Source organism: Miniopterus schreibersii (assembly GCF_964146895.1).
Source record: "Miniopterus schreibersii genome assembly, chromosome: 10".
NCBI classification, from domain to species: Eukaryota; Metazoa; Chordata; class Mammalia; order Chiroptera; family Miniopteridae; genus Miniopterus; species Miniopterus schreibersii.
The window spans coordinates 65,014,414-65,025,559 of NC_138110.1; the positions used below are offsets into that span (position 1 = coordinate 65,014,414).

General features: G+C 56.7%; 1 protein-coding gene across 2 annotated transcripts; it reads left to right on the forward strand.

Annotated features, from left to right (window-relative positions):
* The first annotated feature begins 731 nt into the window (after positions 1-731).
* CDC25B (cell division cycle 25B) lies at positions 732-10,506 on the forward strand. Of its 2 annotated transcripts, XM_081148643.1 has the most exons (16): positions 732-1,157; positions 1,996-2,105; positions 2,715-2,766; positions 4,555-4,596; positions 4,801-4,837; positions 5,092-5,214; positions 5,322-5,444; positions 5,634-5,765; positions 6,168-6,248; positions 6,365-6,541; positions 6,693-6,788; positions 7,316-7,378; positions 7,513-7,611; positions 7,804-7,937; positions 8,923-9,034; positions 9,185-10,506. In XM_081148643.1, exons 1-16 carry the CDS (start codon positions 955-957, stop codon positions 9,323-9,325), a joined length of 1,725 nt encoding a protein of 574 aa, XP_081004769.1. In that variant the 5' UTR covers positions 732-954; the 3' UTR covers positions 9,326-10,506. The 2 variants fall into 2 exon arrangements, with proteins under 2 accessions (XP_081004769.1, XP_081004770.1); XM_081148644.1 differs by lacking the exon at positions 1,996-2,105 and having other exon boundaries at positions 890-1,157.
* Positions 10,507-11,146: the final 640 nt, after the last annotated feature.

Below are 11,146 nucleotides of genomic sequence, written 5' to 3' on the forward strand. Positions count from 1 at the left end.
GGCTAGGTCAACCATTGGAGAGCCGCCTCTGGAGCTGCTGGAGAGAATTGGACGCCTTGGTGTCCAACCTGGGGCCCCCTCAGAAGCGCCCATCAGTTACGTGTTGGCCCCCACCGCGGGTCCACCTCCGGCACTGGTGGGAATCCTGTGGGAATGAGGCTTTGGGGACGCGTGTCGCGGGGGCAGGGAGGCTGCGGGAACAGAGGTGCCTGGGGAGAATCTCGGCTCCACAACTTGCCCCACCGTGCGTGACCTTGAACGCGTTAATGAACTTCACGCCTCCACTTCCCCGTCTGTACAGCGGCGAACACAAACCGCATAATGCAATCGCCTTCGGCAAAGTCCGGGACCGGCGGCTCTCACGGTGCCTGCCGCGCGTGTAAACGGTGTTAAACCGCGGGGTCCCTCCCGAGGCCACCCTGGGGGGTCGTTGCCTCCCTGGGGCCCTCTCCGCTGGGGGGTGTAACTCCAAACCACATCCCGAGGAACGGAATCTAGGACGCCGGGATTCTCGAGCCCTAGCTTCGGGGGCGGGGGCGGGGGGCGTGGGAGAAACCCCAGCCCCGCCGCGGCACCCAAAGCCTGAAAAGGTGGGCGGGCCGGGCGGGGCCAGCCTCCGCGCCCTCGGTCCCGCCCTCCTCTAGCCCGCGCCCCGATTGGCGGCGTCCGGCGGCGCGGCCGCTGTTATTTTTCGAATATATAAGGAGGTAGGGTTGGCAGCAGCTGCGGGCGGCTTCCCGGACTGGTGGCCGCGGCGCCCCTCCGCCCTCCCCGCCTCCCCGCCTCCCTCGCCCTCGCCTCCCTCGCCTCCCTCGCCTCCCTCGCTCGGCCCCGCTGCGCTTCCTCCCTTCCCCTCCCCTCCACCCGGGCCCGCTCCGCACCTGGCGCTGGCCGGCTGTGCCTGGCGTGTGCGGGTCTCCCGGCGCCCCGCCGGCCTCTGGGGGCCCCAGCGCGATGGAGCTGCCCCCGCAGGACCCCGCGGCGCCCAGCTCGGCCACCAGCCCTGCGGGCGGGCGCGGGGGCGCAGAGCGCCCGAGCCACCTCCCGGGCCTCCGGCTGGGAGCCCATGGCCTCCTCGGGTCCCCGGAGCGAGCGGCCACTTCCTCGCCGGTCACCACCCTCACGCAGACCATGCACGACCTCGCTGGGCTCGGCAGGTAGGGCGCCCCAAGGAGGCCGGGGGTGGGGTGAGAGGTCGGCATTAGGGTGTTGGTCCTGGGCCTCCGGGGGAACCCGGCTTGGGATCCGAATCCGAGAGGTGGAGTGAGGAGGCGTCCCGGGCAGAGCCTGCTTTGGGGACCAGGGACAAGGGCGGTGAGGCCAGGACTGGGCTGTTCACACTCTCCAGATGACCTGCTCTTGTCCGGCACAGGACTCTGAAGACAACCTCCACCCCCTAGTGTGCCTCCACCATGCTGCCTCCCTAATTTCTGCCCAAAACGCCACCATTTTGCCCCAGGCAGCAAATCGTGAGCCTGGAGGGGTAACTTCAGGGTGGCAGAGTAGTCCAGTTCTCCTATGTCCATTGCCCCTGCTCCCCCTACACCTAATTCTTTCCTGGGGTTTAAAGTGTTAAATGCTGGTCCTGCTCCCTGAGCTCGCCTGCAGGGTCCAGGCTGGGTTGTCCTCCCAGCAACAGAAGCCCAAGTCTTGGCCCTTCCTCCAGGAAGGCTAGTGGATGGGTAGGAGCCTAAAGGCCCTCCAGGGCTGCTCTGCTGCCCCACCGTCCCCCAGCCCAGCTCCTTCCTCTTGTCTCCGGCTCGCCTACCCCTGTACCCAGGAGGACCTTTCTTAAACCAACCAACAAAGAGAAGACTCTTAAGACCTCTGTAGAAGGAGCCTGCCTTGGCCTGAAAAGAGGGCAGGTTTTCCATGCCCTCACCTCCCTTGGGGCAGTGCAGAAGATGGATGGGTGGCTGGTGGGAACATGGGCCAGCCAGCCCTTGAACCCCACATTTACCTTTCTGCTTCCCTGGGTCCCTGCTCCCTTCCCAGGGAGACCCCAAAGAGTCAGGTAGGCAGCCTGCTCACATGCCTATCCCTGTCCCCGCGGCGAGCGTCTGCATCCTCCCTGTCGTCTGAGTCCTCTGAATCTTCGGATGCAGGTGAGGCCCAAGGGTGCCAGGGGAGTTTGGGGGACTGCCTGAGGCCTCCTCATTTCCCTGCCAGTCAGCCTAATGTCCTTCCAACAACCTGAGGACCTGAGAAGCCTCCCCCTGCCCACCTCTGGCGGGTTCAGCCCAGAATGACAGAGCCAGGGGACTGGGTGGGGCCCTCAGCGGGAGATGAGATCTCACCTACTTGAAACCAAAGCCCCTGAACCACAGCCCCACCTGGGAGGCATTAGAGCTGAAAACTGGTTATTTTATAACATTCACTTGCCTTCAGCTATAATATTTTCCTTTAAAAAAACTGTTATCTCTTCCAGAACAAATGATCTTAAACCAGTTATGGTTTAAAATGCTTAGCAAAGTTTTGGTTTACAAACCATGTAGAAGTGTTTTCATAGTAAATGGGGAGTGGAGCTTTGGGCAATTGTGGGGGGAGGGGCAGCGTCAGCCCTTGGGGTCCATGGGTACGTTTTGCTTCATTTTTTAATGCGTCAAGATCTAAAATAGAAATGTTTTTTCCCTTCTCTGAATAGGGTTGGGATGTGGTGGGGAAAAGTGCAAAAAATGGCACTACTTTCAAACCAAAGCACTCTGTCCCCTCAGGTCTCTGCATGGATTCTCCTAGCCCCATGGACCCCCAGATGGCGGAGCAGACGTGAGTAGGGAAGAGGGATCCCCACTACCAAGGAGTTGGCACCTGCTTTTGGGAATCCCAGCTGTAGCGTAAACTCATTGGGGAAGCCTAGGAGAGTAGACAGACTCCTCTGGGGGGACTAATTGACCTTTCTAAGTTCTGGGATTTTGCTCCCTGTCTCGGAGAGGGGCCTGGTCTCACAGGAGCATCTGAGAGTGGGCTCAGAGCCAGGGTGGTGGGGACAGTGGCCTCTGGGAGCAGCAGATACTTGACTCCAGCCAGCCCTTGTGGGAATATAGGCCTGGTATATGTCCTGTTTTCCTTTCTGCCTATACACATTTATTTGTGTGTGTGTGAAATTTCACAATTTTAAAATATGCTCTAATTCAAAACTTTAATCACTCTAGGCCAAACAAAACAGTTGCTGCAGGCTGGTTTGGCTCTTGGTCATCCTATCAGCAACCTCTGGCTTCAGTGACACTTGACCCTCTGGTCCACCTCTGGACCAGGCTCTTTATTGAGAGGGACTGGTGAGGGAGCTGGTGGGCTCTGTTCAGGACAGATCCCACCCCCTTGGTTGTGGGGCAGGAGTAGTACCTTCCAGAGCACAGCTGTTTCCATCCAGCTGTTTGAGCCTCAGCAGGGAGAGCAGCTGCCAGACATTAGTGAGAACAGCTGGGCATCCCCAACCTGAGCTAGGGGACTGTGGCTTTGAGTTTAGGGCAGTGGCTATTTTTCTTCCTACTGCCTTTGATCAGACTGAGCTGGGCTACAGGGTTTGTTCGCAAACAGGAAACGGGGAGAGATTTGGGTGGAGGGACTACAGGTTAGGTTTTGGTGGCAACACAGAGCTGTCCCTGCTTTAGCCCAAGGCTCAGGTGCAGATTGGAAACCAAATCAATGAAATTGTTCATCCCTAATGCCAGGTTGGCTTGGCACAGCCCCCCCCCCCTTGGGGCCAACCCTCTGACATTTCAGTCCTCAATGCTCCCCCCTCCCCCAAACCTGCTTTGACGGTTACAGTTTCTCAGAAAGAAGCTTGTGTGTGTGTGAGTGTATACATGCATAGATGCACAAAGCCCTGCGTGGCAGGTGGTCTCTGGTAATATAGCTGGGAGGGAGCTATCTACAGAAGCTTGTGCTCTAGCCTCAAAAGGAACATCTGTTGGAATTCCTTGCCTGCTGGCCTTTCCTAAGGCAGGAGGAGGGGGTGTGACAGAGGCTGGGTCCTGAAAAATTCCATGGGAGGCCTAAGAGGATGTGACCCTACACATTTGGCACTAGGGGGTCTGGCATGGCAAACTGGCTGATCCAAGGGCACACTAAACCAGGCCCTGTCCTAGGGGGAGCCAGGACAGCCCCACACAAGGGGAGGGAAGCCCAGCCTTGGCTGGCATCTAGGCCCTGGAGAGACCCACATTGCGGCCAAGGCCTATCATCATGGGTTGGATGAATGCCTTTCCTGGCGGCCATATGGCCCCTCTGATTTGCATACAGGTGGAAGGCCTGTGGGCAAGCTGGCATGACCGTTGTCTGGGTAACACTCAGCCACCCTTTGACTTATCCCAGCTGTCTCCATTGCTGCCGTTTTCTGGGCCCTCTTCCATTCAGTGCAGCCTTTAAAATCCCAGGCTGTCCTTCATCTTCCCCCTCAATATCCGGGTCCCCAGATAGTTGACATTCTTCCTACTTCCCCTTTCCACTGTCCTTAGCCCTAGTCCCTGGGTCTTGTGGACTGGGGACCTGATGTTGGTGGCAGGTGATGGACTGTAGTGGGAGGTAGGTGCATGGGACCCTTCTCTCTCCTAGGTTTGAACAGGCCATCCAGGCAGCTAGCCGGCTCATTCGAAAGTAAGTGCTTGGCCTTCCTCTTGCAGGCTCTGGTGGTCTACCCACCACAGGCTACCTCTGCTCCCCGTTGGCATGGGGAGGGTGCTTTCCCAGGCCCTCTCTTGAGGGGTGCGTGCACAGGGTTCTGGTGGAGAGGCATCCTGCATGCTCCCCATTACGGTCCCAGACTCTCCAGCCCTACCATGTCCCTGTTTCCTTCTGTAGCAAGCAGTTCACCATCCGACGCTTCCAGTCTTTGCCGGTAAGTGCCCTCTGATGCCTGACAGGAGGCTCAGGCACACTGGCCAGGACTGGGGAAGGGCAGGAGGGTTCCAAGGCCCAACTCCTAGAGGGGACATTTGGGGTCAGATGTCCCTGGTCTGGCTGTGGGAAATGGGGCTTGGGTGGTGGATGGGCTAGCAGGGCGATTCAGGGGAGGGGTGGGAGAAGGTAGGGCCTGTGCTGGTGCCAGAGAAATGTAACCGTCAATGACTGCTGCCCCCCCTGGCTCCCCAGGTGAGGCTGCTGGGCCATAGCCCTGTGCTACGGAACATCACCAATGCCCAAGCACCTGGCAGCTGGAGGAAGAGCAGGGCTCGTGGCCAAACCGCCCACACCTCTGGGGAGGAGAAAGAGAATGTGCGCTTCTTGCAGGCCAGAGTGGGAACATGCCGGGGGGCAAGGGGGCGTGCTGGGGTGGCTCTCTGGCATTCGATGACTCGCCCCCCACCCCGTTTTGCCCACAGGATGGATTTATCTTCAAGGTGCCATGGAAGCCCACACATCCCAGCCATACCCATGCTCTGGCCGAGTGGGCCAGCCGCAGAGAAGCCTTTGCCCAGAGGCCAAGCTCCGCCCCTGACCTGATGGTACATCGGGAGAGCTGACCCTTGCAGGGCAGGCGTGCACACAGGGCAGGTGCCCTCTGAAGGCAGCCTGGGGATGGGAGGGTGATTCTGAGCCTAAGGCAGGGGAACCTTTTCTCAGAAGGTTAGGGGTAGGGACTGCCTTGGGCCCCCAGCCCTGAGTAGCCTGCATCTGTATGTCACCCACACAAGTGTCTCACCCCTGAGCGGAAGATGGAAGTAGAGGAGCTGAGTCCCCTGGCCCAACGCTTCCCCCTGACCCCCACCAAGGGGACTCCTGAGGAAGATGATGGATTTGTGGACATCCTGGAGAATGACCTAAAGGTAAGCAGCCTTGCTCCATCAGGCCCCCTGCATCTCCCTCCCTGGGATCTCCCAAAGAGGACAGCTCTGAGCTCCTGCAGCAAGACTATGACCTCATTCCAATGTCAGAAGAAGAATTGGCGGTAACTGAGTCACAGCCTGACCTCTGGGCAGTCAGAGAAGAACAGGTGGCTAGTGCTGCAGTGAGGGGAGGACAGTCAGGCAGAGGGAAGGTGCTCCTGTGCAGCTTCTCATGGTTGTGTGCGAGTCCCAGCAGTGAGGGGTCCCTGCCATCTCCTGGTTCTGGGGGGCTGCCTTGTGTGGAGGTGCTGGAAGGGCCAGAGAAGGCTGCACTGGAGGACGGGCCTGAGGGGTTTGGCTTGTGCCAGTTGGTGTGACCATATCTTGTTGATTTGGCCTCAGGATGATGATTCAGTTCCCCCAGGCATGGAGAGCCTCATTAGTGCCCCACTGGTCAAGACTTTGGAAAAGGAAGAAGAGCAGGTGAGCTTCTGGGGTGGCCCCCTTGGAATTTAGAGGGGTGGGGCTCTACCTTCCAGGTGGGATTGGGGTTGAGCAGAAGTTGAGTACTCTGACCCCCAACCTACTGCCCTTCCCAGGACCTCATCATGTACAGCAAATGCCAGCGGCTCTTCCGCTCTCCGTCCATGCCCTGTGGAGTGATCCGGCCCATCCTTAAGAGGCTGGAGCGGCCCCAGGACAGGGACCTGCCCACACAGAACAAGCGGAGAAGGAGTGTGACCCCTCTGGAGGAGCAGCAGGAGGCCGAGGAACCTGTGAGAGCCCTCCTCCTGGGGTGGGGCTGCCACCTTCCCAGTCTACCCTGCAATCCCTTCTCAGCCAGGGTGCGGGCAAGAGGGAATACCAGCCAGGCTGGGCACGGAGGGGCAGCCTCCTCCCTGATCCTGGCTGCCATCTGTCTCACAGAAAGCCCGTGTCCTCCGCTCCAAGTCCTTGTGTCATGACGAGATTGAGAACATCCTGGACAGTGACCATCGTGAACTGATTGGGGATTACTCTAAGGTACCAGTTTACAAGACCCTCGAGCTCTACCCCTTACCGACTGGAGCCCTGGAGCCCAGCAGCTACTTCAGGGCTGCCCTCTCTCCCCAGAGGCTCCATTGCTTTGTCCTTTGCACCCAATCGTACTTTACTCTCACCTAGACTCTACTCCGTGTCTCCTTGGTCTCCTGACTCTATCTCACATATGTCCAGGCCTCAGTGGTGTCTCCACCTTGGAAAACATTTCCAAACGGCGTCTAGCTTGATTCTCCTCAGGCCTCATTCCTGGGCTTGGCAGAGCTTGGGGCAGGAAGCAGGAGTCTACCGCTTCTGCTTCCCTTTAGTTCTCCCTGGAAGGTTGTTCCTGGGGTATCAGACCCAAGAGGTGCCTCTCGGTTGCTACCGGAATCAGAGCCGAGTTTGAAGGTCAAATCAAGCGTGGCCTCTGGGCTTGGGAAGGAAGCTGTCCTTCCGTGCTCCTTACCTTACCCGTTTCACTTTCTCCTCCCTTTCTCAGTCTCTCTCTCTCTCTCCCTACTTCGCTTCAGGCCTTCCTCCTACAGACTGTGGACGGGAAGCATCAAGACCTCAAGTACATCGCACCAGAAACGGTAGGTGCAGGCGAGCTGTTCGCCTGTTAACCTTCCCTGAGAACAGGCTGCAGGCACTAGGTAGGGTAGGGGTAGGGGCCAGCCCCTGCCTGCCAGCCTGACGTGCTGGGACCCACCTCCGTGGCCTCCTGCAGATGGTGGCCCTGCTGACGGGCAAGTTCAGCAACATCGTGGAGAGGTTTGTGATCGTGGACTGCAGATACCCCTACGAGTATGAAGGCGGGCACATCAAGGTGAGACAGGGCTACCGGGGAGGTGCTGAAGACCCACCAGTTCTATCTTTCCTCTGTGGGGGCGCCCTCTTGTGGTGAAGGGTCCTGCCCAGCAAGAGGTGGGGTCACCCATTTGAAATAAGGGAACTGCATAGGGGAGGGGTCGGCCGCCCAGGCTCGGGACTGTGGCCTGACCTCCAGCTGCTTTGACAGACTGCTGTGAACCTGCCCCTGGAACAGGACGCTGAGATGTTCCTGCTGCACAGCCCCATCACGCCCTGCAGCCTGGACAAGAGAATCATCCTTATTTTCCACTGTGAATTCTCATCTGAGCGTGGGCCCCGCATGTGAGTCCCAGCTCCACCCAAGCTTGTGGGTGCTGGAGCCATGCTAAGGCCAAGAGGCCTGAGCCCAGCCCTTCCTTGGCCTGGGCCTCAAGTCTCATCTGACTGCCTGAAGCCGACCTCACCCCTGCTTCCTTGTGCATGGCACCCTCTTCTTGTTTCCCTCTTATTGGTCTTCCCAAAAGGCCACAACCCTCCATCATTGCCATGACCCATCCCCCACCCCCGAGTCTGATTCCAAGCTTCCAGCAGTGTCCTTAAAAATCCAAGGACCCTGTCCCAGTCCTCAGTGACATTGACCCTTCTGGTGTTCAAATGTCCTTTCCTTTCCCCACCTCTCGCCCTCACTGTCTTGTTCAGACCTCCTGAATGTATCTCTTGAATTTCGTCAACTTCTCTTCATTCTGATTCCCCTTTCGCAGTCCAGGCCAGCTGTCACTAACAAAGATCCTGCGCCTGCCTTCTAGAAACAGAGAGGCCCCTTGATTTTCCTCCTTCCCTCCATCTCCCAGCCTCTTCTGAACCCAGTAGCCAGACTGATCTAAAAGTAAAAATACCTGTACTTGAGCCCTGGTCGGTTCGGCTCAGTGGTTAGAGTGTTGGCCTGTGAACCAAAGGGTCTTGGGTTCAATTCCTGGTCAAGGGCACATACCTCAGTTGCAGGCTCAATCCCTGGCCGTGGACGGGGTGCATGCAGGGGTGTAGCCAATTGATGTGTCTCTCTCACGCAGATGTTTCTCTCTCTCTGTCTGTCTCTCTCTCTTCCTCCCTCCTTTCCCTTCACTCTCTCTAAAAAGTAAAATAAAATAAATGGAAAAAACTATCCTCGAGGGAGGATTACAAAATACAATACAATACAATAAAAGTGCCTGCACTTGAGCCTTCTGTGGTTCTCCAAGGCCCTCAAAGGAGTGGGTGCAGGGAGCAGGTTCTCTGAGGTCCACCCTGCTGCATGCCCAGCTCTGACCACCACACCCATTGGTCTCAGGTGCCGTTTCATCAGGGAACGAGATCGGACCATCAATGACTACCCCAGCCTCTACTATCCTGAGATGTACATTCTCAAAGGCGGCTACAAGGAGTTCTTCCCACAGCACCCGGTACCATAGGCAGGGGTGGCTACAGCCTCCATGGGAGGGTTGGACTGCAGGGAAAGGGCTTGGCCAGGCATCACCCTAAGAAAAGGAAGGGCTGCCCCACCTAAGTTACCCACTCTCCCATATTGACTGACCTCTCCCATCCTGCCCTAGACCTTCTGTGAACCCCAGGACTATCGCCCTATGAACCACGAGGCCTTCAAGGACAATCTGAGGACATTCCGCCTCAAGACGCGCAGCTGGGCCGGGGAACGGAGCCGGAGGGAGCTCTGCAGCCGCCTGCAGGACAAGTGAAAGGCCAGCCACGGACTCACCTACTACCTTCATTGCCTTGAGTGGCCCGGGCACCAGCCACCTAGGGGCCTATAGGACCGATGGTCTCCTGCAGGCCCCAGGTCCTGTCCAGGGAAAGACAGTGAGGGTGTCCTGTCTATCTGCCCCTAGCCTTGATCCCCTTGTCTCACTCCAACCATACTCCATATCCTGGTGCCACCCCCTACCAACACCCTAGCCCCTAGAAGAGCCTAACTTGTTGACTTAGTGAAATTGGATTAAGTCCAGCTCAAAGGAAGTATTTTGTGTCCAGCAGGAGCCTTTTTGCTTTTTTTCTTCCTTATTTTGGTTAACCCTTTGTCTTCCTGTGTCTAGAAAAGCCCCCTTTTTTCTAGGGGCTTTGTTTGTATGTTTGAGACTGGGGGAAAGCCACGGCCCCCAAGATGGGCCAGAGCTGCACTCCTTCCAGCCCTGGGAGTAGCACTGTGCCCTGGACCTCACAGCACTCCTGCGTGTGCCTGCGTGTTTGGCTTTCTTGTTCCCTCTTTTCTGTCCCTCCTTACATACACCTCTAGCACAAACGTAAGCTCTTACTCTTCCTGTTTCAGTGTTACCTGTATGCTTGATTTGTCTGTCTGATTTTTTTGCCCATCTCAGGACATTCACAGGCCGTCAGGCAGTCACCCTTAGCGAAGAAGGGAGGGGTTAGAGATTCAAATCTTAATTACCTACTTGGTCTGTCTCCTGTTGCCTCGGAAAGGGATGTTCTACTTGGGGGCACCTGGGTGAAGGCTAAGGCCTGTGTCCTTAGCCTCACTGGAAGCCCAGCCCCCACTGCTGTGAACCCTAGGGCCTGACTTGTGAGAACTTACTGCTGTCTTGTCGAGGATGGACAAATGGATGAATGATGAATGGATGGATTGCCGTAGATGCACAATGTCTTGCACATACAAACCACTGAGTGGAAGCATTTCAGTGAACATGACAGCCTTCAGCAGGAGGGTATGTGTGTTTGTGTGGATAAAATCTTTACACTTTAAGGTTTGGAAATATTCAAGAGAAATGTCATGGAAACAGCTAAACCAAGGACAGAACCACCTCTGACTTCTTAATCTCAGGATGTGGGAAGGGCTGTGCTTAAAGGCCTTAATGAGTCATCTGTTAGGGCCTTGTTTCAATAAAGCACTGAACAAGTTGAGCAACCAGCATTGTGTTCTGTGGGGCCCTTGGCAAGACCACAGCAGCCGCCGATGGCCAGATAGGGCAGGGGCAGTTCAGCAGATTGGGGCAGGAAGACTCCTGGGGAGGTGGTCTCATGCTGTCTTCCCAAGTCTTGCCAAGACTTTGGATTCAGCCTCCCTCTTCCCCTCATCTGGCTGCTCAAGCACCTCTGGGCTTACCCTGCCTAAACTTTGAACTAAGAAGGCAAGAGTGACCCCATCACTAGTTTCTAGAATTGTCAATGGCTCCCCATTGCCAGCAGAATAACCTGGGCCCTCCCCAGCCTCATTCCTCCCCTCTAACTCAAATATTCCATGCTTTGCCCTTCACAGTTCCTTGCCTTTGCATCTGCCGTGCCACACTCAGAAATGCTCTTATTTATCTATTATTCCTCCTATAAGATTCAATTTCAATTGTCACTTCCTCCCAGAAGCCTTCCTGCTCTGTCAGGGAAATGGCTTTCCTCTCAGTATTCTCAGAACCCAGCAAAGCTGCTACCACCTAGGAGATGAGATCAAGATCAGAGAATGGAGCCCTGACCAGTGTGGCTCAGCTGGTTGAATATTGCCCATGCACCATGAGGTCACCAGTTCAGTTCCCATTCAGGGCCAACCTGGGAGA

What these genes read in the sequence shown, in the direction of transcription:
- CDC25B (XM_081148643.1), top strand. Translation starts at nt 955, where the DNA reads ATGGAGCTGCCCCCGCAGGACCCCGCGGCGCCCAGCTCGGCCACCAGC. An exon ending in TGGAAAAGGAAGAAGAGCAG is followed by an intron (nt 6,249 to 6,364) that starts GTGAGCTTCTGG and finishes TGCCCTTCCCAG; the next exon opens with GACCTCATCATGTACAGCAA. An exon ending in ATGAAGGCGGGCACATCAAG is followed by an intron (nt 7,612 to 7,803) that starts GTGAGACAGGGC and finishes CTGCTTTGACAG; the next exon opens with ACTGCTGTGAACCTGCCCCT.